This window comes from Lissotriton vulgaris, chromosome 3_1 (assembly GCF_964263255.1).
Source record: "Lissotriton vulgaris chromosome 3_1, aLisVul1.2, whole genome shotgun sequence".
In the NCBI taxonomy this organism is placed as follows: Eukaryota; Metazoa; Chordata; class Amphibia; order Caudata; family Salamandridae; genus Lissotriton; species Lissotriton vulgaris.
The window spans coordinates 1,131,702,727-1,131,729,006 of record NC_141689.1 but is presented as its reverse complement, the minus strand read 5'-3'; the positions used below and the strand labels follow the sequence as shown (position 1 = coordinate 1,131,729,006).

The window sequence follows — 26,280 nt, the reverse complement described above, 5'->3', positions numbered from 1 at the left end:
AGTGCGATAGCATTAAAAAAAATGTTATTCATAAGCTTACGATTCCTATCTTATTTGGAAGTTTATCTAGTTGAAATATTATTCCCTTTGTTCTGTAGTAGGCAGACCGTTTTATTCCTCGTGTTAATACGCATGCAATGTTTGTCAATGCCCAGCGGGTCAGGCAGTGTTCAGTAGCACAATATTGCTGCCTCGTGGCCTTTCCCTGCCGCGGGAAGTGCACAATTAGGCGATGCTGTGATCCCGGGTGCACTTTTCTGGTCGGAAAGTGGAAAGTTAGTGGTTTCACAGTGGGGGTCGGTGCCCTATAATAGGTAACACATGGGTAGCTCTAATGAGGCTGTCATTAAATAAAAAATAAAAAAAAAGCATGCTCACCGCTGGGCCATTTATCACCGCACAAATTAGTCTGTTTTCGCCTCATAAAAATAAAGAGAGACCAGCGTGTGTGTATTCGGTATACTTTACTCCCATGAAATAAAACACATTTTTCCATGTTGCTGAAAAGGTAAACGATAAAATGCATACGGAAATGTTATACACAGGGCATCTTTTACATGGGATATTTTTTTTTCCAGAAACGTTGCATCCAGCAAAGGACCTAACTCTAAAACGGATATTCACACGGTTTTGGTTTTTAGAATAAGATTAATATTATGTTAGAAACGTACAGTGTTGCATTTTAGTATATACACCCGCCTGCTTCTGTCCGAGTGTGGCATGCGTTATCGATCGTAGCCTCCTCAATCGAAAACACTGCGTTAACTCAACTGCCCGCGGCTTCTTATAAAATTATTTCGACATTTTCCCCCCACATATATATATGTACATCATTTCAGTCCTTTTTAATGTCCACAACGCTAAAACGTATAAAATAAACAAGCTTATAGTAACAATGAAAATGCTGCATCCAGTCAAAACACGTCTTTGTACCTGGTGGGGGTACGTTTGTTATTGAAAGTTGGTGGAGACTGAAAAAAGCTGGGAGAAGCTTTTAGATGGCGGAGCAAACTTTGGAAAAGTCGTCGGTGTCTTTGAAAGTTGGCCACACGTTTAGTTGCCAGGGACCTTGAAAGTTGGCCAGACCTTTGAACAGTTGTCCGGATCACTGAAAGTTGGTAAACCATATGAAGTGTTACTAAACTTTGAAAGGTGGCAGAAACGTGTCGGAGCTCCACTCTGAAAGGCGCAGCCCCCTGGCTGGAGCTTGTGGCTCGCTGTCCCCAGCTCTCCTTTCCCTCTGGGCCCGGTGGCTGCGGGGGGCGCTCAGTCTCTTCTAGGGTCCGGAGCCCAGGGCCAGCCTCACACCGGCCTGTCCACGGCGTACTGGCAGGCGCTGAGGTTGGAGGCCGGGCTCTGCACCCCGCCGTAGCCGAAGCTGGAGTGCTGCTTGGCCTTCAGTCTCAGACTGGCCAGGCTGGAGTTGCACGTGTCCCGATACACATAGGGGGGCGTGGGGGGCGCGTAGGGGCAGGCCGGGCTGGGCACGCCTGAGTTCAGCGATGGGCTGCTGAGGTTGTTGAGGTTGTTGAGGGAGTTGAGACCGGAGCCGGGCACCCCGGATCCGGGCACCATGCCCGAGGGCATGCTCATGGACGAGATGGAGCTGGGCGGCGAGAACATGGCCTGCGAGGACAGCGGGCTGACGTTCATGGAGTTGAAGAAGGGGAAGCTCTTGGAGGACAGCGACGCCGAGGTCAGGCCTTTGGCCGCCCAGTTGTTGTACGAGTAGCCCGGGTACATGTCGTCGTAGGGCTGCATCAGCCCGTTGAACTGGGGCCCGAAGCCGTTCTTGCACAGCTCGGCCTGCTGGTTCCGCTCTCGCTTCCTCCACTTGGCGCGGCGGTTCTTGAACCAGACCTGTGTAGGCAAAGAGGAGAGATGAGTTGGGACTATGTCAGTGGCGACGAGGCTACAATCATCACAGCAGCACCGGTCCACTACACAGCCGTGCAGAGGTAAACCACATTGTATGAACACGCTCTCTTTATGGAGATGTGCTTGAAATAAACTTTACCGTGAAAAAAACACAAAACATGGACGGCAGATACACACACACACAGGCGCGAGAAGCACATATACCACAAATAACGTGCTTCAAATAACCTTTTAAGTAGCCTCGAAAAGAACACAAAACATGGATACCACAAACACGCGCGCACACACGCAGGCGCGAGAAGCACATCTATCACCAACATGGCGGTGCTCTTAAAATAAACATTATTGACCCTCGAAAATAGCATAAACTTAAATACTACCGTACACATGCGCGATAAGCACATATCACCAATGATGTGCTTCAAATAAAGGTCATTGTCCCTCGAAAATAACATAAAACTTAGATACTACCACGAACACATACACAGGCCCGAGAATCATGTATATCATCCATAACATGGCGCTGTGCTTCAAATAAACTTTACTGTCCCGCGAAAATAACATAAAAGATGCCCCCGCCCCCCCCCCCCACACACACACACAGACGAGAAATGGGTTTCTTACCGAGAGACAAGATAAACACAAATAGATTACAAACACTCGGAGGAATATAGTACGCAGCCGCGGGAAAAACACATCACACACACACACACGATACACATTTTATGGCAACCAAACATGCTGCCATCTTTAGTTAAAACGTAAACCTTAACATAAATACAATATGCAATATTTAAAATGTAAAACAAACATACGACAGTTTACAGAATGGTCGAAAACATATTAGACACCTTCACAACTAACACACAACCTAATAAATCCTCTCAAGTGACACACTCGCATGTAGAAACATGTCAGGCGCGCATACACGTTTAACATACGTATATGTACATTCCACATAAACACGGAAATGTAATTCGCACACACTGTCGGCAGATGCGAATATGCAAGATCATGTGTAAAACAACACACGTAAATATATTGAGACTCAAAAGGCTGCACCATGAAAAGTGTTTGCGCAATGTGTTTGGTTCTTGTGTAGCAAGGTACGGCCCTGTCGTTTATTTTGAACCTGTGTCGTAATGCACCTTACTACTTTACGGCTGAATTAGAACCTAATCTCCTTGGGAACAGTCGCACTATGCTAACAGTTTCATGCGCCTGTGGTATCTATAGAATGCGGTTAATAAAATGCATGAAACAAAGTTCCTACTACTGAACCAGTACATTTTTCAAACACATCCAAGGCTCCTCCTCGTCGCATGTAACGAAAATTCAAGATAAAAATACAATATAATATATCGCGCTCTTAACATGAAAGTGTTCCCAGTGAAGCACTATATTCGGACTTACAGAGCCTCGCGGTTCTTGCTACACGTTGCATTAGCACACTGGATCTAAAATGTGATTTTAAGAAGCTGTGCCCGCCTCCCCATCTCCTGCTCGCGGCCCCCAAAGGCCACCGAAGCTCGGATAGACGCCTCTGAGCCTGCGTGGCCGTCTGTGTTCAGCGCAGAGGTTCCTTTCCCACTAAGCGCTCATCGGCCCCTCCCTTTAGATAAAGGAACCCGTGCGACTATCTGTCGAGGCTCCAATACACATCCTGGGCTCTGATCGGCGCCCCCCTGCCAGCAGGCCCGTGGTTTGTGTATTGGAGCCGGGCACGACCCCTCCGCCCTCCACCCCTTAGACAAACGATGTTGTGCATTACACAGCTCTGCTAACTGCACTATTAGTGCCTCGCAGCAGAGAAGAAACCCTCAGCATGCGCCGAGCGTTGCAGATGTTGTGATCCGGGGCTGGCAGCACGGCTCTAATTACCCTCATTAGGGACGGGATCCCTTTCCACACTACCTCGTTAGAGTCCCTCTGCCCGGACATACTCGGGGCACCCACCCGCTCAGAATAGTCCTATTTCTGTTTTTATCTTTTCCTTGTTCATATAATGCCTACAAACTCTGCCTTACAGTGGAGTTAGTTTGCAGAAAAGATGATACGCTCAATTCGTCCACAGTTTGCCTGGCCTTTATAAACAAGCGCTTCCATTTCCAATGCATAAATATTAAAATGACTCACTCGGAATTTCCTTTCAGCAATAAGGAAGCTCGGCAGCTTAAAATGAAACAGTTGTTCAAATAAAAGTTTGCTTTGATCTGCTTAGGTTCGACAAACAATTGTCTTATCCCGTAGGAGTTTAATCATTGTCCATTTTGTTAGTCTGATGGTGCACAGAATTGCAATTTTACTGCGTTGCTAGGTTTTATTTAGAAACAATATTTGCGTTTTTAATTTTAAAAGAACAAACTAGCTTTGTTTTTCTCTACTGCGGTAACCCCGCAGACCTCAGAAGGCGCTGGGATGTTATAAATGTTCGACTGACTGCCTTTTATCACCGCTAATATTTGCAGATCATAAAACGGAGCCATTTTTCCAGCAGAGGTCGCATGCCCTTGTCTCCTGTCACAATCGAGTGATTGTGTCCGTTCTCTGCACAGCGGAGGGCGCCTCGCAGCGCCGGGGCCTTCGGTTTATAAAGATTGCTTTGGGGGTCACCTGGTCGCGGCCTTTGTGCCCACTTCACTGCCCGGACGCGTGTTTACTCGCGGACGAGGAGTCAGAGGGAGGGACACGGACTCTGTGTACACGGATCCCCTCACTGGAGGAGCCCTGGGGACACCGGCTGCAAGTCACCGCGGAGGGCATCCCCTTCATGACACTGGGGTACAGGGGCGACGTTGGCAGACCCCTCCTACCGGACGGGAACGACATCTTTATAATGGGTGTGCTGTGGTTTCGGGCGCACCATCCACGCAGAAATGTGCTGCTTCCCTCAGAAAAACCCATTCCAGCGGGAGAGCAGTGTCTGCACCTCAGATCTACCTGTACTTTGAAACTCGAGGTGACACGTTCACAGCATTGGAAGAGAGATCCATTGCGTGATCGGTGCTATGCTGTGCTACTGTGCAGAGGCAGTGTGCAGTGGCACAGTAAAGCGCCAGTGTGCAGTGACAGTGTACATTGCAATGGTGCAATTATGGTGGCAGCAGAACTCTGCGTTGGCAGTGTGCAATTGCAATGCCAGTGTACAGTAGGACGATGCAGTGGCGTGGTAGCAGTGTGCAGTGGGACTGTGCGGCGACAGTGTGCGGTGGCAGTGTGCAGCGACATTGTGCTGTGGGTGGCGCAGTCGTTCTGTGAAGTGAGAGTGTGCAGTGGGCCGTGCAGTGTGCAGTGAAATTGTGCAGTGGGGTGGTGCAGCGGCAGTGCTCAGTGTGTCAGCGCGGTGGAAGTGTGAAGTGTCAGAGTGCAGTAGGGCTGTGCGGTGGCATTGTACACTGGCACTGCAATGTCTATGTGCAGTGCGGCGGTGCAGCGGCAGTGTGCAGTGAGGCGGTGCAGCGGCAGAGTTCAGAGTGTCTGTGCGGTGTTAGTGTGCCATTGTGCACTGGCACTGCCCTGTCTATGTGCAGTGGGGCGGTGCAGGGGCCATGTTCAGTGTGTCAGCGCGGTGGAAGTGTGCAGTGACAGTGTACCCTAGGGCGGTGTGGTGGCATTGTGCAGTGACACTGTGCACTGGGCACCGATGCTGCCTCGGGAGCCACGTACCCGCACTCTGGCCTCGGTGAGGTTGGTCCACACGGCGATCTCCTCGCGGGTGGACATGTCGGGGTAGCGGTTCCGCTGGAAGGTGGCCTCCAGCTCCTGCAGCTGCTGGCTGGTGAAGTGCGTCCGCTGCCGCCGCTGGCGCTTCTTCTTGGAGGGGTCCTCCGGGCCCGACTCGTCGTTCTTGCCCTGCTGCCCCTTGTCTTTGTCTGGAAAAGCAATGCACAGGCAGCGTTAGAGATGCAGAATGCTGCAGTGAAGCGCTACCTGCGAGGAGCTGTGCGATGCGACATCACTACGCATCAAATACTGTTTGTGATGTTGTATGGATAGACATATGTCGTTCAAAATACAACCGATACAATTACACATTGAAAGCAGTTTTTTTTATTCAAAGATAGTTATCAGAGAAGTATCATTGATATAGTTTGCTGGCAAACTGTCTATGTAAACACAGGCCAGGCAAAGCAAACTGAGCTTACAATCAGCACACAAAACAGTATGTCTACACTATACATATATGATGAGTAGCGCACACTCTTTAGGCATAAGTGCGCTTATAGAAATCTCTGCTCATGACTACCTGTTACAAGATGCAGTCTTGCAGTAATGGTTTAGCTAAAGACAGGCAAATGAACTACACACACACATTTGCATAAATGAGCTACACGCCTATATTTCATCAAAGTATTTATGGTTGTACATTCTTAAAAATAACTATATCTTCATTTGCATGAATAAATTTACAATTTGGGAGTATCACATCAAATTACCATCCTGAAAAAATGGACCAAACACAAACACACCTCCTCACATATTTGTCTGTATAGATATTAACACGCAAACACACACTCACTTTCTCTCATGATACACACACGCGAATACATTAAACACACTAACAAATCGAAACCATAATACAAACTTGCAGAAGCGCAAACACACAAAAATGGCAGAATACACTATGCGCACGTAGTTGAAAAAAATAGCCAAGAGTGTGCATTAGGGAGATTTCAATATGCACATATATTGGAAAGCTCTGTATATTTAATTTGAGGAATTAACTATGATATACAATTATGTGCTATATTTAGTTTAAAAGGCCTCTTTTGTGAAGTACACGCATTTATTTGGGGATTGACTACGTCTACGTAGTGCAGTAATCCTTATTTGTATGTGGCCTCGTGTTAAAGCAAAGCCTTTAGTTCTTTTCAAATATTTTCTTAAAATGAAGAATAAGAACCTTGTATTTCTCTCCCACTGCGTCAAAGGCGCACAACTTGTTTTTGAAACACATATCCCCTCATGTCCTACCATCTTGTACAGCGGATTGTGCTTTTGTAATAAATCGACGTATTGTCCTAAAAAGACACATTTAAAATAAGCCTTCGGCGAATATACATGAGCAGCTTATTTTCCCAAAGTACAAGAAGCAGACAAATCATTCTTGCCGATTTATAGTGCTGTTGCAGGGCTCTGAGGGGGGCAGCCCCGAATACACTGGCGACACCATTTCTAAACGGGAGATAAATCCACATTTTAATGAGGCAACCCGACCCGCATAATCCTCGCAGGGGAGCTTTAAACTGTATGCTTACCCTGCAAGGTTTCAGTCCAAATTACCGGACTGCTCCCTGAGAAACAAGGCCCACTTCCTTCTGAAAGTATCTCTTAGTTAGGTAACAGCATTTGTTATTTACCAAGAGCCTCCCTAGCTGCTTCCATTGTTGTTATTAAAGGTCGCCTACGCTTAACGCAAGGCTGACAGCGAATTAGAATAACTAAATTGCATGAGAGTGTATATATATATATATATATATATATATATATATATATATATATATATATATATATATATATATATATATATATATATATTAGTCATTGTACTGTAGGGAGACAGTCGTGGCAGGCTCTCTGTGGCAAGAAGTCAGTGCCAGCAAATATCATATACAATAGCGGCTTCGATATAATATAAATGCAATCAAAAAAGCACATCTTGACTGCATGCCAGAGCTTGTTGGGGCCCTTTTCATCTCAGCCCATCCCTGACCTTCAGCAGGGCTTCACTCCTGCAGGGCTGTGGGATGCACTTGGCACTCCTCGCATCCCATCCAGGCCCCCCAGCGTCCCCGGCTGCTTACCTGCCACGGCCTCGGGGCTCGACGTGTCCGAGATGGTGTGCACTTCCAGCCGCTGCTTGGCCAGCGAGGAGGAGGCGGCCATGGAGCTCAGCAGGCTCTGCGCGTGCAGGCGCTGCTGAGAGGAGGATGAGGAGGAGGAGGACCCCTTGCTCCCTGCCAAGGGGTGAGGCTCCAAGTGCAACGAGTTTTTTATAAAGTTCATCGAGGTAGCCGGGCCGGGCTCGCCAACAGAAAACGAAAGCGGAATGTCGAGAAAAACACCGAAAGCAAAGAAAAGAATGAAAAGGGAGAAGAGATGGTCCGTGCTTCCTGCACCCGCCTCGGTGTGCGTGGACCGAGTCTCCTCTCGCGGTCCGGCCAGTGGCAGAGGATGCAACAGCCCAGCTGGCTGCACTTTATGGAGGGTCCACCCGCCTGCAGGGGCAAGAGACTGGTCCTCGCAATGCCGCCTCTGTGCGCTCCTTCCGGTGCTGGCTGTCACTCTGGCGCGTGCGGACCGGGACGCAGGTGGAAGCGCTCGCGGTGAGTGACCCTGCAGTAGCCGCCCCGTGCTCCTGTCCCAGCGCGCGCACACTGACAGCTGCAGCCTCCCTGACAGCGACACAGGAGGCCAGGCCCGGCCCGGCCTGCGCGTGACGTCGCACGCTCCGCCCTCGGCTCCTCCTATGGAAACGAGGCGGTAGGAACCGCAGCTCCCAATCAGCTCGCCTGCGGAAGGAAAGCCGCGGTAAGGCAGCTCACTCACGGGCGTCGGGGACCGCAGGGGGCGGGGCTAGGATGAGTAGCAGGCTAGGGAGAGGCGAGCCCGGCGGCTCAATGCGCACTGTGGGCACAGGAGGCGCGCGGAGGAGCAGACTGGCGCGCGGCTCGGAGTGGCTCATTCAGATGCTCTGCGCTCAGTCAAGCCTCTTTTGTCAGCCTGTTATGTCTACCCGCCTGCCTATCACTCTATCTTCAATGTGCATTGACCTATCTGTATACCCGTCTGCCTGCCATGTTATTCTATTTATTCTTATCTATCAGTCGGTCTATTAGTGCATATTAAGCTCTTGAGGGTGCGCTGACTGAGACTGTTCTTCCACGTACTGATAATTAGTGGGGATTTATTGACATTCAGTCTATTCATATGGCAACAGATTAGCACGTAGTGTACCTCACCACATAGGAAACAGTAGCGACCAGAAGCACTCCTCAATTATGTGCGCCTCTGCTACTTATGCTCCACGTTCGTTTTACAATGAAGGTCCATAATCTATCAAGCTGAGGATTATAGGTTTTCCTTGCGGTTCAACAATGTCGATAGTAATGATATGAATTTTAATGTTATTATTATTTAGTCACATTGGTAGCTTTAACAGTGTGTAAAAAGACATGTACGCTTACGACCGACAAATGCACCACGCCAAGATTTGCATACTCAGCCCAGAACACGCAGACTTTTGATATATTGCAACATTAGCAAACCAAAAATGTATGGTACCCGAATAAATCAGACCGAAGGAGAAGCCCTGCATTCAAAATCATGGAACAATTACTGCCTTTTGACAGATATGACAGGAGCACATTAGCTAAATCATTTATTACACATGGCATATTCAAAGCCATATGGAAAGCATTTCAAGCAATAATAGCGAAGTGCAGCCCCACTCTCTGAAGCCGGTTCACGTAATGTGCACTGAGCCATACCTGGAAACTTTGTAAATGTGTCGGGAAAACAACAACGTACATGGCTGCGAATAGTTACGTATTTAATTAAAAATCAAGAAATTAGCTGTAAGAAATGCTGCGTTTTCCTGAATTATTTTGAAACATACATTCTCTGTAACACGATCGCTTTTCTACAAGGCTTGAGTACTGAGATGAATTTACCGCAAAGATGAAAAAATTGAAACTGAAAGTCACATTGATTTAGTTTAAAAAATGCTTTGATGTAGATTATTATTTTTTTGCGTGGACTTTTCTAATGCCTCTCTCTCGTCCTCTTTTGTGTCCCTCTGTTCCGCCCCTCCTAATCCCCCTGTCTAGTTTTTCCTGGTATATCGCCTCTTCCTTTAATGGCTGGATCGCTCCTGAAATCTTTCATATCCACCCCCACTCTATCAAAAACTTCCTGTTTATCCCTAATTGTTTTCCAGTTTCTTTATTTTCTACAGTGACTTTGTTGCTCAAAGTCGCCCAAACCTACTTTCCAGTATAACATATCTATCTATCTATCTATCTATCTATCTATCTATCTATCTATCTATCTATCTATCTATCTATCTATCTATCTATCTATCTATCTATCTATCTATCTATCTATCTATCTATCTATCTATCTATCTATCGTTCTGCCTGTCTGTCTGTCTGTCTATTTCCATTCTGACCCTCCAACTCGCTCTCGTCCTCACTCCGTCTCTCACACGCATTCTCCCTCCACCCTCCAGTTTCCACCCCCCCCCCCTGTCAGTGTATTTGTCGTAAAGTCAATGCCCCCCTTTCCTTTCTATTCCCACTCTCTCCCCGAGCGCCCCTTCAACCTCTCCTGTGGCAGAATCCCCAAAGTTGTGAGCCTGGCCTCTCTGACTGTCACTGTCACCGCTTCTGTCTGGCTTCCAGTGCCTCCTGATCACTCTGTCACTGTCTACCCTGCTCTCCCTGTCAGAGACCCACGGCGGCTCACTCTGTCTCCCATCCATGTGTCTCATCTGTCTCTCTCGCTCCTTCGTGTGTACCCCCCTGCTCTTCTGCTCTTTCCTTCTTCCTTGCCCCCCCCCCCCCCTATCCTTCCGTTGCGGGTCCCATCTGCTCTCCCCCTTTCCTTTGTGGAGTCCCGGCTGCTCTCTTTCTCTTTCCATGGCCCTGCCAGCTTTGCTGCCTTCCTATCCATTTCTGCTTACCCTCTCTTCTCTTTTTTTCTGCGGCGTTTTTTTTCTCAATCTACCCCTTATCCCTCTCCATTTTCTGCTCCTGCTTTTACTTCGTCATTTCCCTTCTCCCCCTCTACCTCTCGCCCTTCTCTGTCTCTCACCAATCTGCCCCTTTCACTTGCTGTCTCTTTTCTTCTGCTCTGTATTCCTCCCTCGTGTGCCCTCCCTTGCCTCGATGGTGCACCTCCTGTTCGCATGAAATTCCAGCGTCTCTCTCTCTCTCTGTCTTTATATCCCCCTCTCTCTCTTTATCCCTCTCTGTGTGCCTCTTTTAATCCTTCGCGCGGTCTCACTCTTTTTATCCCTCACTGTTTACTCCTCTCCACTCTCTCTCTCACTCTCTTTAACCCTCTCCTCTCGGTCTCTTTTTTAACCCTCACCCTTTCGGTCTCTCTCCCTCATTTTATCCCTCTCACCCTCTTTATTCCTCTCCTCCCTTTATCGCTTTCTCTCTCTTTATCCCCCTCTCTATGTCTCTTTTTACCCACCACTGAATCCCTCTCCTCTCTCTGTGACTCTTGTAATCAATGTCACTGTCTCCCTCTTTTTATCCCTCTTTCTCTATTTTTTCCTCTCCTCTCTTTCTATTTATCCCTCTCCACTCTGTCTGTCTCTTTTTTATCCCTCTCTCTCTCTATGTATTCCTCTTCTCTCTCTCTTTAGCCCTCTCCTCTAGCTCTCTTTTTTTTATCCCTCTCTCTCTTTCTACCTCATGTTATCCCTCTCACCCTCTGTAATTATCGCCTCTCTCGCTTTATCGCTTTCCTCTCTCTTTATCCCTCTCTCTGTCTCTTTTTACCCCCTTATCCCTCTACTCTATCTGCGACTCTTTTAATCCCTCTCGCTGTCTCCTCTTTTTATCCCTCTCTCTCTAGTTATGCCTCTCCTCTCTCTCTGTCTCTTTGTATCCCTCTCGCGCGCTCTCTCTGTCCTTTTCTCTCTGTCTTTCTCCCGCTGCCCCTTTCGCTCTCTGCATAGCCTTTGAGCCCTTCGTCGCTGCGGCCTCTCCTCTCGTTCGCACCCCCGTATCCCGAGCCCAGCCCCGGTGGTAAAGGCGATGTGAGGTCTGAGTGCCCCCGTGAGGTGTCTGGGACAACACTCGCCCGAACTGCCGCGTCGGGGACTTACTTGCTTTATTTTAAGACCTGCGGAACATTGTATCCCTAACAACAGGACATTTATAGGAAGGTTTGCAGCAGGTTGATATTATTTCCAAGACAACGCTCATCTTTACTTCCCAGAAGAATATGTTTTCTAATATGCAATTGACTGAATTTGCCAATGAACTGAGAGTGCATTACAGGGTGCTCAGTGGCTCCCTTTTACTGCTGAATTTTGAGTCATGAGTAATGTATAGGGGCCGCCTTGCAAGTCCAGATCAAGCGCCATCTTCGCACAGCTGTGAAAAATGTCACCTTGCCTTTAAACATCCGTCATGAAAAATAAAACGTTTTTGGGCGAACAGCTACGCACCTGCTCGCGGCCTCGGCTTCCGCGATCTAACTTGCTGCTCCATCACACATGTCGCGCCCGTGACCTCTGTAGCGCCTAAGCGTTCATTCATTCCCACCAGGCGCTCAGTCCGCCGCTCGGGAGCCGCCTTTATCACCCGCTAACCCCGGGGGATCTCCCCTCGGACCCGGCATCCAATCCGCACAGGTCTCGTTCATGCACTCGTCCGCTCCCTAATCGGATAATTCTCTCATTTGCTTAAGTCTTTCGGAGTGGGGGTTAGCGGCTTCTCGGCGCATTATTTATTCGATCAGCTCCTCCTCCCCATTCCGCGCACCATAAAGTTTCTGCGTAAATTAACCGGGCCCTCCCAGTCCCAGCAGCTGCAGGCGACCCATTTAACCAGGTGTGTAGGTAAATCCCAGCAGCACTCGCCACTTCCCGCTTCCCTTGAGCCTGCATTCCTTCCTTGGAGGCACCTGCTCGCGCCTTATTTATTTTATGTTTTTAATAAGAAGCTGGGTGTTTTGAGACTCAGGCTTTGGAGTGGTTGAAGCAGAAATGAATCCTCTTCAGCGCCGCGTATTACAGCAGTCAAATGTCCAATTCGCCAAACGTATAATCACCGACAGCCATTAAAAGCTGCCCCGAGTCCTCGACAGGGAGGAGTCCGGATCCGCTGCAGGTCGGGCACGACGGGAGATGCCCCAAGCTCTCCTTTTCGCATCATGGGCACCGAGGCGCGCGACAGCAGCTGGCACTGTTTGAAAGGTAAATACGCCTCTGTACCCTCAGCTCAGGAGGCAAAGAGAGAGAGCAGAGCAGGGGCACAACAGAGAAGCGAAAAGGAGGCTTGCACATTTTCAAGCGCTTAAAACAATTTTGGAGTGCAGTGGGCGCTAATTATGCAGCCGAATAGAAAAAAAAGGCTTGTTGCCAGTTTACTTTGCAGATAAGGATTGTCGGGGGACATTTGCGCCGCACTCTTGGGCTCTATAATAATATGCACTTTGCAGGGGGTGGTGCATTCGGGACAGTTCCCGGCAAACACAAATATGGGTATATGAATGACTTCTCCGCTAGGCAGGGCGGGAGCTGCTCGAAAGGGCCTTAAATGCTCAGTTTGCATATGTAAATAAGGTACTTGCGGCGCAGGACCCAGAAAACCCTTACTTATACCAGGACCCACCTGTGAATCTTGTAGACACCATTAAAAGATGCACACGGCGGGCTTTCTGAGGGCGAATACGACACTTCTTCCAACTTTTACAGTTCACACGAGAAATAAATATATGTGCATGTTACACGCGCAGCTAGGCGAGAAGGCATCAGGCAGTGGGTGGATTTATAGTACATTATAATCAGTACTTGAAATGGAAAAATAGAACCCGCTTGTTTCTGAGAAATGCCGGTACTCGCCAATTAAAAGTGTTACGTCTCTCTTAAGAAGTGCAGTTACTCTCCGTCTCAAAATAAAAAAAGTGCCGGTACTCAGTACCGGCCCATTTAAAACATTGATTATAATATTAACATCCCCGCAGCCGATAAACTGATTCACACAAAGTGTACATGAATCACGAAGTGAGCCTGCTCTGTCTGACATTAGATGCAGTATAGTTAAAAAGGTATTTACATTTTTTACATAAAATATATTCTTTTGTCAAAATTCATTTCAGTTTGCTTGCAGGAAAGTGAGGCATATTTGACATTCAGCGAAACAAAGTCATCATTCTTTATACAACTTGAAAAGCCAGAGCGCGGTTTCGAAATTCGAGTAAATATGCGCTACAGCGCCCATTGCCTGGTCCCGAAAGTTTGGGATGAAGCCGCGTTTGGATGGAACAAAATAAACACCAATAATGAGATTAAGGTGCGGGGGAAGGCAGGAAATTTGGGCCGCGCTCTTAATTGTTTCCCGTTCGCAGCCGTGATTTATTCATTTATTTATTTAACAGAGACCCTTTTATGCCTCTCCCTTAAACACTGTCTTACTGTGTATCTTCAGCTCCCATTCTTATAAACATCCCCTATCTGCCTAGCGGATGGGTCATCCTTCCATCCAACCATCCACACTCACTTTCTTTCTTTTTTTCTTTCTTTCTTTCTTTCTTTCTTTCTTTCTTTCTTTCTTTCTTTCTTTCTTTCTTTCTTTCTTTCTTTCTTTCTTTCTTTCTTTCTTTCTTTCTTTCTTTCTTTCTTTCTTTCTTTCTTTCTTTCTTTCTTTCTTTCTTTCTTTCTTTCTTTCTTTCTTTCTCCTTCCATCCAACCCTCCACACTCTCTTTCTTTCTTTCTTTCTTTTTCTTTCTTTCTTTCTTTCTTTCTTTCTTTCTTTCTTTCTCCTTCCATCCAACCATCCACACTCACTTTCTTTCTTTCTTTCTTTCTTTCTTTCTTTCTTTCTTTCTTTCTTTCTTTCTTTCTTTCTTTCTTTCTTTCTTTCTTTCTTTTTCTTTTCTTTCTTTCTTTCTTTCTTTCTTTCTTTCTTTCTTTCTTTCTTTCTTTCTTTCTTTCTTTCTTTCTTTCTTTCTTTCTCCTTCCATCCAACCATCCACACTCTCTTTCTTTCTTTCTTTCTTTTTCTTTCTTTCTTTCTTTCTTTTTCTTTCTTTCTTTCTTTCTTTCTTTCTTTCCTCGCGTGTACCCGCATGACAATACAATGCAGCGAAAACCTGCCCTTCATTGGTTATCCTTGACTTCGGAGGATTCAGATAAAGGTCTCATGGAAAGCTCATTCATCAAGCACTAGATATTGAGATACCAGACAAAATCCTGGATTCTGAAGGCAGTAGAAAAGCCGCCGTGTATCAAACAGCAAGGCAAAGAAATCATGCACAAAAAAACTTCAAGCGCGCAAAGCAGCTGAAAAGTGCAAACGTGCGAGCTGAAGTACTTTTTACGTAAACGTATAATCTACCCGCCTCGCGGACCACCCGTGAGATCGATTTATGCCGAGTGCCTGAGGCCTTGGCCCACCCTGCGCCTTCCACCTGCCGCCACGCACGCGACCACCACACACACCTTCCCGCGCTCCGCCCTCGGGCTTTACGCCGCAGGCCAGCGTTTCTCTTAAAGTAAAGGCCAGTCGCGACAACTTGTGATAAGAGTCAGGCTGTCGTTGAAGTGGCTGCTTTCTTGCGCGCCCTTTCTTCAAGCACAACATTTTCAGACGGGCACATTTTTCATTCACGCCACGGACATCCTTTCAGCCATTCATCCATAACCCCTTACTGTATTGAAACCACCAAAGCGGCCTGAAGCCCTCAATTCCGTGGTGCTCACAGAAGATAGCGCGGGTGAAATAGCGCTTGGACGCTTAAATAGTGCTTCAAATGGGCTGGTACTGTCGGGTACGGTGTACCAGCACTGCTGTATTTTGAGGAGGAGAGTACAGGCACTTCTCAATAGAAATGTAATACCTATAATTGGAGGGTACCGGCACTTCTCAGAAACAAGCAGGTACTCTGGCACAGAGTACCTGCACTTCTATTTTTCAATTTCAAGCACTGCGCTTAAATATTTCCTGTTTACGTCACACATGGCACGTGCACTCATGTTTCCTCTGTTTACCTCTGGCATTCATCCCTTATATGCGTTCTGTGCATGAATTATGAAAACACCTCAGTGCAAGGGATGTTTGAAGCGTGTTTTGGGACATGCGAACAGTGGCTGGTCCAATCTGTGTGAAAGCATCGGTGCTTCGCACCTGGCGTGGAAAAGCCGACACCAATATGTGTTGGTGCGAAGCAAGTGACAGCTGCGAGGACGCGCCGCAGAGTGCAGGGAGTCACTCGAGTAGGCCTGGCTTGAGCTGTGCAGGGCTAACCTGGAACCCCGGCCCCCCTGCTGGGCTCAGGGCCGCCCCTCCTTTCTTTTGTCCCTTTTGTCGGGGAGCCAAGACTGAGCTGCATATGATTGGTCTGTCTGTTGTGGCATAGACTGAGGTAAAAACGATGGAATGAAATGAGACCAGAGTTTATTGCCAGCGGTTTTGATTAAGCTGTGCGTTCAAGCCACAACTTGTTGGGCTAAGGTAAGTCCTCTCGGTTGGAGGGGTATGTCCAGATGCGCGCTGGGACTCAAGCTGAACCCCACTGATGAGGCCCAACAAGACCAAAATTGGTTGTGCTCCTGAATAGAAGGTACTTTGGTAAGGCTTTCACCTTTTGCGGCTGCACTAGCTCTTTTGGGTCAGGTCAAGATTGATTTGCATAAGGAAACAAGGGAGCGTGGCCAGTGTGTAGGAAGCCACATATATTTTATTGGTCCACCCTGAACTGCCATGCTGTAATGGCAGTTCTGGATTTCCTGTCAGAACCCTGGCTTGTGTGCATGCGCAGATGTCTGCCTGAATGGCAATACATATTGCCTGTAAGTGCTCCATTTTGATCAAGGTGTTATGTGAACGGACTGGGGTCATGTGACCTTCATAGCAGCTGCGTGGGTGGGGGTGGGTGGGCAGTGGTAGAGCTCCTCACCACGTCAATGCACTTCTAGTTGCATGCTCCCGTGCTGGGTGTGAGTGTTTGATTGATTCAGATGCTCCGTCCAGCACCACCCCCTTTTGTTCCACTTTTGGCCACCATAAGTGTGGCAGGGTATGCTCAGACGTGAGTCCCTTGCTCACTTTGCCACTGGATTCAAGCAAGCCGGGCTGAAGACGGTTGGAATGCCTGAAACCGGTCCTCGGAAGCTTGTTTCCGGTCCTGGGAAGACATAGCTTGGCAGTTCGGGCTGGACTGTTCCCATGAGGCACAGGGTCAGACTGATTTGCATATAGCCATGTCTGAACTGGGGTGGCAGAGTGGGCTAAAGAACGGTGATGAATTAAACCCAGATCTTTTGACTGGGTGTGAGTGTTTGATTGATTCAGATGCTCCGTCCATCACCACCCCCTTTTGTACCACTTTTGGCCGCCATAAGTGTGGCAGGGTATGCTCAGACGTGAGTCCCTTGCTCACTTTGCCACTGGATTCAAGCAAGCCGGACTGAAGATGGCTGGAATGCCAGAAACCGGTCCTCGGAAGCTTGTTTCCGGTCCAGGGAAGACATGGCTTGGCAGTTCGGGCTGGACTGTTCCCATGAGGCACAGGGTCAGACTGATTTGCATATAGCCATGTCTGAACTGGGGTGGCAGAGTGGGCTAAAGAACGGTGATGAATTAAACCCAGATCTTTTGACTGGGTGTGAGTGTTTGATTGATTCAGATGCTCCGTCCATCACCACCCCCTTTTGTACCCCGTGCGCCTTGAAGCATACCTCACTTTTTACATTAAGCACGTCATAAAATAATAACAGAAACTAACTAACTGTGCATATAGAGGCGCTATTAGTCGCCATTGGTGCCCAATGACAAGGAACAACAACTTTGAGCCCACAAAGCCTTTGAGTTAAGGTACGTATGAGGCAACCCCCGTCTGTATCAATGAGAATGTACCCCTCTCTCTGATTGGACCGCAAGACCAGTCCTTGAATGACCTCATGTATTTGCAGTTCAGTTTCCAACAGAGCACCAGCAGCCAATAGTGATCTCATTACAAATATCAAAAGATGACTCGTGTCTGGTATCCGAAATATGTTCGATGTAACATGCTCTATGCGCGACTTCCTGAAGAAAGCGCTGTGAGTCTACACGTGATTACAATCATCTCAAAATTGTTTTAAGTGGCACTTTACCTGCCAGTGCCTCTTCTACGATTCTGTAATCGAAAGGGGTTGCAAATTATTAATAAAGTACTCTAATTGGACGAACACTGAGTCAGGTACGCACACTGGAACCTCTTTAAACGTGTTATGGTAAGTACTGTTTTACTTACGTATACGTCCAAAGCATTAGTAAATGGCGTCAGTGCGCTGTTGGCTTATAATGAATGCAAGGGCGATAACTTCAGTTATATAAAAAATAACTCGAAGCCCAGTCTTTATGACATCCTGTACAGTAGGCAGGGCCATTGCAGTAGCACTAGGCCTCCAGCTACTTCTTGAGTTAACCAGATGAACATAAAGGCAAACCTACTGGCACCTACAAGACCATGCGGATGTCTCTGTAACAATAACACGATGACCCTCACCCTCCGATTGAAAAAGATGGCCCGTATTGCCCTTGCTGACACAGATCTAGCTTACTGGTCGCCCCCTGACCCACTTCCGGTGGCGCCTTCAGTGTCCGCCATCTTGGATTACTCACACGCCATCACGACACCTTTCCATTTGGCTCTATGTTGGAGACAGTATTGAATTTAAAAAGCGGTGACACTATCGCACTAATTGCTATTCACCACCCCGCGGCGTAATGTTAGTTAGCAAATGCCATTTAAAAAATCTTTTTCTAAAGTTTTTATTTAGCATTCGGGTATCTTGGCCTTAAGGTGCGCCCTTCAATTATTATTTTTTAAATATCAAAGCTCATAGTGCATAATGTGCAGCTCATTGTAAGCGAGCAGTTTCATTCTTGGGAACCAGCTTTGTCTAGCAAGTGAATGCGCAGAGAAGTAAATAAAGCGCCCATATAGCCCCTCACACGCCATACGGATTATTCGCGCCTGCGCAGTGTAGCAGCAACACTGAGTCTGTATTGGCGGCTGAAGTGGAACATCTCACGCCTTCCCTCCCCCGAGGGTTTTGCATGCCATTTTCACTGACAAATATAGAGGACCGCCAAGGGGAGTTCATTTGGAAGTGCTAACGCTTCCAGCTCCCCTTTAAAAATGTCGCTGGACACGGATTACATCCACTTTCAGCCTCGCAGAATAAAAGCATACGTCATAAACCAGCACGCACATGCATTTGATAGAATCAGAAAAAAGAGCCAAGGCTGTTATTGTTTGTAGACAAACGCGACTTTTTACATGTCAGAATTCGCCAAATTGAAGCAGAAAAAGAAGTAAGGTTTAATCTGGCGCTTGTTGACAGGACCAGCGGTTCACTTATTTTTATGCAATTCCATATAGCTCGACTTCCATCTGAAGGTTTTGGAGCACCAGTTACATCATTTTTTTAGTCAGGGGGACATCAAGCAAATTGACCAGAATCACAGGATTTTGAGCCGACGCCGAAACTCGAAGCCGATTCTCACAGTTCCAAAGTCGGCAGCTAGTGCCTTTGCCCCTCAAGTTTCCAACTACTAAAGTTTGGGTCCAGGATTCCACGTGTTAGTTCACAGCATCTGTCGCTTAAAGCTGCCTTAAGTTACTATGTTGTGGTACCCTAAGATATATTTTTCTCTCGTTTTATTCAAAGCAAAATATGACACGCCATAGATGACGGGTTCCCGCTGCTATTGATAGCCTTTGGTGTTCGAATAGCCGAGTTAGGTGTCACTGGGCGCAAGAAGCCTCCTACTCAGCTTGCCAATCATTCTCAGCTGCACCTGCCCCACAACAGTTACCCCTTCCAATTCCCCCCAAATAACCACTGCATTCAAGCTTACTATCGTATCGGAACTGCCCACACCCGGTGAAAGCTGGCAGTAAGTACGTGCCACTTTCAACTGGAAATGAATTATAAGTTCAAAACGACACATCAGTACATTCGAACACCTGTAGTACCTTTAAACGCCACACATGTACTTATACAGTTCTAACAAACGAATAATAACAAAGCATATAATATGGGCATAATTATAAGCGATCCAGTGAACAAGGACTTCACAAAATACTAAGTGAATGCACGTAATTTATTTTTCATAATACTTTTTGAAAAAAAGTTTTCTTACGTTTTCAAATTACAACTGTTGTAATACAAGTCTTTAATCGCCAGAGGGAGCTCTTGCGGGTAACAGAACTCACACTTCCCGTGCGCCTCCTCGCAAGGCTGCGCACGCACAGAAAAGCTGGAACGCTGAGCGCATGCGCTGTTCAGCACTGTGTTATGGGCAGGCCTCTGCTGTAGGCCTAGAAACAAGGTGGGTGGTGTTATTATCACCCTTATTGGGCATAGAGGTGGGCAAACCAACAAAGCAAATGCCTAGCCACTAGAGTACTGGAGCGCTTTACATTAAACTGGAGCGCTTTACATTAAACTTGGAAACTGATAGATATAACTTGTCCTGATGAGATCCGTGGAAAAGTAAATAAGTGAAAGGTTAGGCAGATGCATTTTGTAGAGAATGATTTTCAAATTCTTGCAGAATTTTTCTTTTATGTTAGACTCTAAATGTATTTACCTATTTGCAAGCTAGGCACTTTGTGATCCATCCATCCATCCATCCATCCATCCATCCATCCATCCATCCATCCATCCATCCATCCATCCATCCATCCATCCATCCATCCATCCATCCATCCATCCATCCATCCATCCATCCATCCATCCATCCATCCATCCATCCATCCATCCATCCAACCAACCAACCAGCACTATCGCTAGCCTTGATAAACATATGAAAAACATCCATGAAATTACTTGCAATTGCTTATTATGAAGACACAGCTCACTATGTATTTTACAAATATATCCCTTTTTGAGGCAACTTTGAAACATGGTATAAAGACAGGAAGGTCGTTGCGTATCTAAAGATTCACCACTTTAAGACACAGGCCTGCTGGACAGCCATTCCTAGAATAATTAATCGCTATTATTGTTTTTGTTCATGACCAACTCATATACAAAGCAGCTAGTGGTAGCTACAAATCACCAACTACAGACTACCACTTGTTGACCATTCAAGGACAGATTTATATCTATCAAGAACAAAGTGAAGACAGCTGTGGGCTCATTTAGGGCCTGATTGACAAAGGTAAGGTTAGACAAAAAGTCTAATTTTACTACTTTTCGGTATTCACAAAGGTAATTTACTACTAGTAACTTTACTACTAGTAATTTTACTGGTAGTAAGTTTCCTAGTAGTAACTTACATTTGTGAATACCGAAGAGCATGACTCGCGGGTGGGAGGTCGTGCAAGAGTTTGCACAAGGGGGGTAGGGATTAAAAAAAAAAAAACTACTTTACCGGGTTCCGCGCCGCATCCGCTCCGTCTTGCATTTTCCTACTGTTTCCTCCTGCCTCCGGCAGGAACAGGAAGAAGGCAGCCTCCCTCCCCGCCCCCAGGCCAATCACAATGCTGCAATGGCAACATTGTGATTGGTGAGGACGGTGCCCAGCCGGGCGCCTATGGGGAGGCCATTTTCTCTATGTAGGCTGCATGCAGCCTACATAGAGAAAATTCAGAGTCCGCATGACTAGTTTGGTCCGCCCCAGAGCGCAGACCAAACAGTCATGGCCCACAGCATTGGGCAAGCCACTCCTCCCGACCCGCCCACCAGCCCGACCCCCCCAACTAGGCATACACTTCTGCTTTCTCGCAGTGCAAGAAGCAGAACCATAAAATTGTATTTAAAATACCATTTTATGTTTCTGCTTCTCGCACTGCGAGAAAGCTGTCGGGTGACGCTCCTCCGCCCTAATGGAGGAGCCGCCCCTGCCCAAGAGTAGTAAAGTTAGATCTTTGGTCTAAGTTAGACTTCTGGTCTAACTTTACCTTTGTGAATCAGGTCCTTAGACTTCAGATCTAAAGTTGGACTTCAGGTCTAAGTTTACCTTTGTGAATCGGGCCCATAGTGTTTTGTAGCAAGTGCAGGGATATTGTGAATTCCAGTAATGCATGTAATATACTAGATAAACTGATAACGCATAATACACCATAAGTCATTAATGCTAATCATTAGCAAACTCTAGCATAACATGCCCCTGCTCTGATAGCTTCAACACTATGGCCATGAATCAGGAGTTCAAGTAGTGTCAAAGTTAAAAAGCTTGTTTATTTTTGACAATTAATCACAGAAATAGAAATGTATCCAATGCAATAAAATAATTATTCTAAGAAAATGCACAAGATGAAAAAACATTTTTTGAACTTTTTATTTTCATGGCACAGCCTAAATAACTGGCTACTGCATGACAAACTAACAGAGTACACAGTAGTAAAAGACAAAAAAAGCAGGTCTGCGGCACCTACATTTAGGACTTGTCAAAAAAGGTAGGAGAAATTTAGTGTAAACATTTTTATAACACAACAGAAAAACAAGAGGCTCACAGCAATTTGCGTAGATTTACAATCTAAAGGACATATAATAGTGGTGGTCTCAGAAAAAACCCACCCCTTGGGCAACGTTCCCTTTCTGTAACTCACTAGGAGGTTTTGTTTGTAGGTGAAAGAAACCTAGCATAACTATGGTTCTATCAAAAAAGGCTTATTTTGATGGCCAATAGGCTCTAACACTGGATTTCCATTCCCCGATAATTCTCTCAATAACTGCTTCCCTTCATTAAACACTTTCTTTGCCCATATCTTATCCTTTTGGTGAATTGTCTAAAAGCTCTTGAGGATCCAGCTCTCTGCAGAGAATTTTTTAAAATAATTTAGGCATTGAATTTTAACAGTAGCCACCATGCTTAACAATCATTTGCAATGCAATAGGTCTCGCAGCATTAAAGTTTGAGTTACTGGCATTGTAAATGACAATGCTTTGCATTAAAAAAAAATTTGGGTGTCCGTGTGTGCATGGCAGTGGTGGTGTCTGTATGTGCATGGCAGTGGTGGTATCCGTGTGTGTATGGCAGTGGTGGTGTCCGTGTGTGTATGGCAGTGGTGGTGTCCGTGTGTGTATGGCAGTGGTGGTGTCTGTGTGTGCATGGCAGTGGTGGTGTCTGTGTGTGCATTGCAGTGGTGGTGTCCGTGTGTGTATGGCAGTGGTGGTGTCTGTGTGTGCATGGCAGTGGTGGTTTCCGTGTGTGCATGGCAGTGGTGGTTTCCGTGTGTGCATGGCAGTGGTGGTGTCTGTGTGTGCATGGCAGTGGTGGTGTGTATGGCAGTGGTGGTGTCCGTGTGTGCATGACAGTGGTGGTGTCTGTGTGTGCATGGCAGTGGTGGTGTCTGTGTGTGCATGGCTGTGGTGGTGTCTGTGTGTGTATGGCAGTGGTGGTGTCTGTGTGTGCATGGCAGTGGTGGTGTCCGTGTGTGCATGACAGTGGTGGTGTCCGTGTAGTCCAGCTCGACCTAAAAAACACACTCTTCAACTCTCGTAGTCAGCTTTTAGTCCATGGATTTTCTCCAGGAGGTATTTTAATCGGAAACACAGTGGGGCCCCTTAGTGATATTCTGCCCTTCCACTTTATTTTTTGAAGGGGGAATCCTCATTTAATATTGGGGCAAATCCAGCGGTTCCCAATCTGTGCGTCAGGGCAGTCCGGTGTGCTGTCAATACAAGCCAGGGGCGCCGCGAACAGATGCGCACCAGTTTGAGAACCACTGAAGCTTTGCCGTTCAAGTTCTCTGTCTCCCTTATATTCGAATCTGTTGTTGGTCTGCGTTTCCTTGTAATGGGTCAAGAAAGGAGGGGTGTACCTCAATGGATATCAGAGTTTGCCTCAGTCTAAGTTCATTCTCTTCGTTAGGAATGTTCCGAAATAATATTTATTTTCTACCGTAACAGCGTTTATTTTCAGAATGTCTTTTATGCACTAAATTGTCACTAGAGGGAGCAGAAACATAAAAACGCTTAGTAACGGGGATCCTAAAATGTGTCAGGCTGGTTGCACAGCGATAGTTACAACAGGTGCATGAGCCCGCCATCAAAGGTAAAGAAGCAGCAACATCCTGATCTGTAGCACGCATTGTAATCACGCAGTTACTGCAGTGGGTTACTAGAAGCACAATTATTACAAATAATCACCATTGTATACTCAAGTAAGGCACGCCACAAATGGAAATGTGTTTGAATAATAGTACTTCTTTCATAGTAGACATAGACATCCCGGGCGGAAGTCAGGCAGGCCGGGGGCGGGACGTCAAGACACACCGGAAGCCGGGCTTCCGTGAGGTGAGAGCCTCGCACGCACAGAAGGATGAGACCGCCACCGCCTGCAACGAGCCCTCGCCTGGAGACGAGTACCGGTGAGTGGGGGCCTTTGCTGAGCTGCGAGGGCGGGGGGCATGTGTGTGTGCGTGGGGCGCTCTGTATGTGTGTGAGCGTGCGTGTGTGTATGTGTCTTGGAGTCTGTGTGTGTATGCGTGTGTGTGTGTTTAAAAGAGCCCGATGACTGCGGCGGGGGGGGTGGGGGGGGGAGAGAGTGTGTGTGTGTGTGAGCGAGCGAGTGTCTGTCTGTATGCGCACGCATGTGTGTATGTGTGGGGATGTGCACGGCGCAGGAATTGCTGCGAATGTGGACGGAGCCGACGTGCTCGTGCACAAGGTCAAATCCACAGGTTAAAGCGCGTGGCGCCCTCTTGTCCTAATCCCCCCGAAGTCGATGACTATAGTTGTCGAACTTGGACAGCATCCTACGGATGCTAGTCCAGCTCGACCTAAAAAGGCTTCTACGATGTCCCTAGCCAGCATAACAACAATGAAGTTAACATAATTGTCAGGGCGGAGCTTGGTCAGTAAGATTGGGGTGGGTGTGAGTTTCAGATTTACAGACAGTCACGCTAGCACATGATGTTAAAATACATTATGCAACAAGCAGGGCGGATGAGCGGGCATTAGAGACAGTGGCAAGGGAGAGAAATGTGGATTGGTAGCAATACTTTGTGAGAGAAACACAATATTCTGTGAAATATTCACATTGTTTAGAGCTTTCAAAACAGAGATGTGAGAGAGTCTGTGTGTGTTTTTGGCAGTGTGTGCATGCAAAAATCCCACGGGAAACCCAACAGACACCTCATCCTACCTGATTGAAAGTTCCTGTACTCAACTATTCATCAGAAAATACATTTATTGGGGGGGGGGGTGTAACAATCCAAACCCCCCTCCCCCTGAAGCTATGCCCCTGATAATTGTATCTTCAAGACAAAAGCGACCCTGCTCCTCATGACAGGAGAAACAACGAGCTCTGTAGAAGCCCCAATAATGTCGTGCACAATCTGTTCTCTTCTCTCCAAAGCCAGTATGTGTTGACATGGCCCAAAACCCTGCTTCACATGTTGCATCACACATACACTTCTCCTGGTGAATATTTATCATACCTTTTAGGAACTAACACCTTAGTCTAGTAGCAAAATCAAATACCACTCATGTGGCTTGATTACATTTGTTTAATTTGTTTTAATTGATTAAACCATTTTTTAAAAATTATTTTCAAACACGAGGTCCAAATATGGAAGGCTTGGGCCCTATAAGGGACTGGAGCTCATGGTCATGACACAGTGGTGATATTGACTGCGTTGTTAAGCCACACATTGTTATAGCATGCTTGGTAAGAGATGCTATTCACCCTATACAGATTAGTATCTTTTGTACAATATGAGATGTAAATCATTGGTTTATTTACAATATCAGGTATAAACGTTTTGGAAAGATTTGTACTTAGTCCAAGCAATCTATGAATGTCAGGTAAGAGCCAATCAGTTTCTTCAAGACATTTGGTGTTCAGACCGAAGGAGCGCATCAACTGTGTCCAAACGTATTTGAAACAGGTCTTGGTCCTTTGATCTCAGAAGCTCACTCCATTGGTGCAAAGTATAAAGATTAGAAAACCAAAGACACAGACTTCATTGGTTTCTGTGCATATTTCAAGATGGGATCTCACAGAACACAACTTCTAGTTTTACATTTATGGTGTGTTGTACATTGATTAGTCCATTGAAGGGCTTCAGCCCACAAATATTCTATGGTGAATGCGGTCGACATCCATATACATGGGAGCAAATATTGCAATGTTGAGGTCAGAATGAACAAATGACACAACGTGGTTCACTTGTCACTTAAAATGACTCCTCTCATAGACCTTACCATTTCTGCTGTGTGGACACACAGGCATAGAACTGCAGATTCACAGCTGGTTAGTAAATAACCTCTATGTATACAAAATATGAAAAGCTGAAAGGACAGTATCATTGTGATGTTCTATGTATATGAGTTGAAAAAAGCCTAGTTGAAACTGTGTGAGATGCATAGTTTTTTATGATAACACTTTTTTGACTTCTTTATCTTTTACCTTTGGCGCAAGGGGCTGGTTACGCATACACCTGATTCACATGCAATGTGGTTGATGAGGGCCAGATTGTGTATCCTGTGGAGCTCATGAGCCCCGACTCTCCCTGTGTGGTGCGTTCAATGAATCAGCGTGCTGAGTGTTGGCACCTTAAGGTTCACAATGGTGGTACTGTCGAGATGGCTTATAATTCCGAAGACTTCTCCCACACCCCGTACTTCAGACACCATGCTCATTTCATCCATCCAGGCACATCCATCCTAGGCTCGCCTACCTCACCGGTTTCTTTATTTACAGGTTGTGGCA

At 46.6% G+C, this 26,280-nt stretch overlaps 1 protein-coding gene across 2 annotated transcripts in view; it reads right to left on the bottom strand.

Moving 5' to 3' along the window:
• Positions 1–453: 453 nt before the first annotated feature.
• PITX2 (paired like homeodomain 2) overlaps positions 454–26,280 on the bottom strand; it is a 180,307-nt gene continuing 154,480 nt past the window's right edge. Inside the window, exons 1-3 of one of the 2 annotated variants that reach the window (XM_086961604.1) lie at positions 7,683–8,295; positions 5,545–5,750; positions 454–1,860 (exon numbers count right to left, since the gene is read on the bottom strand). In XM_086961604.1, the coding sequence (XP_086817730.1) occupies positions 1,303–1,860; positions 5,545–5,750; positions 7,683–7,884 (966 nt within the window). In that variant the 5' untranslated portion in view covers positions 7,885–8,295 and the 3' untranslated portion in view covers positions 454–1,302. Of the gene's footprint in view, positions 1,861–5,544; positions 5,751–7,682; positions 8,296–26,280 lie in introns of those variants that run through there. The other variant, XM_086961605.1, reaches the window with a different exon arrangement.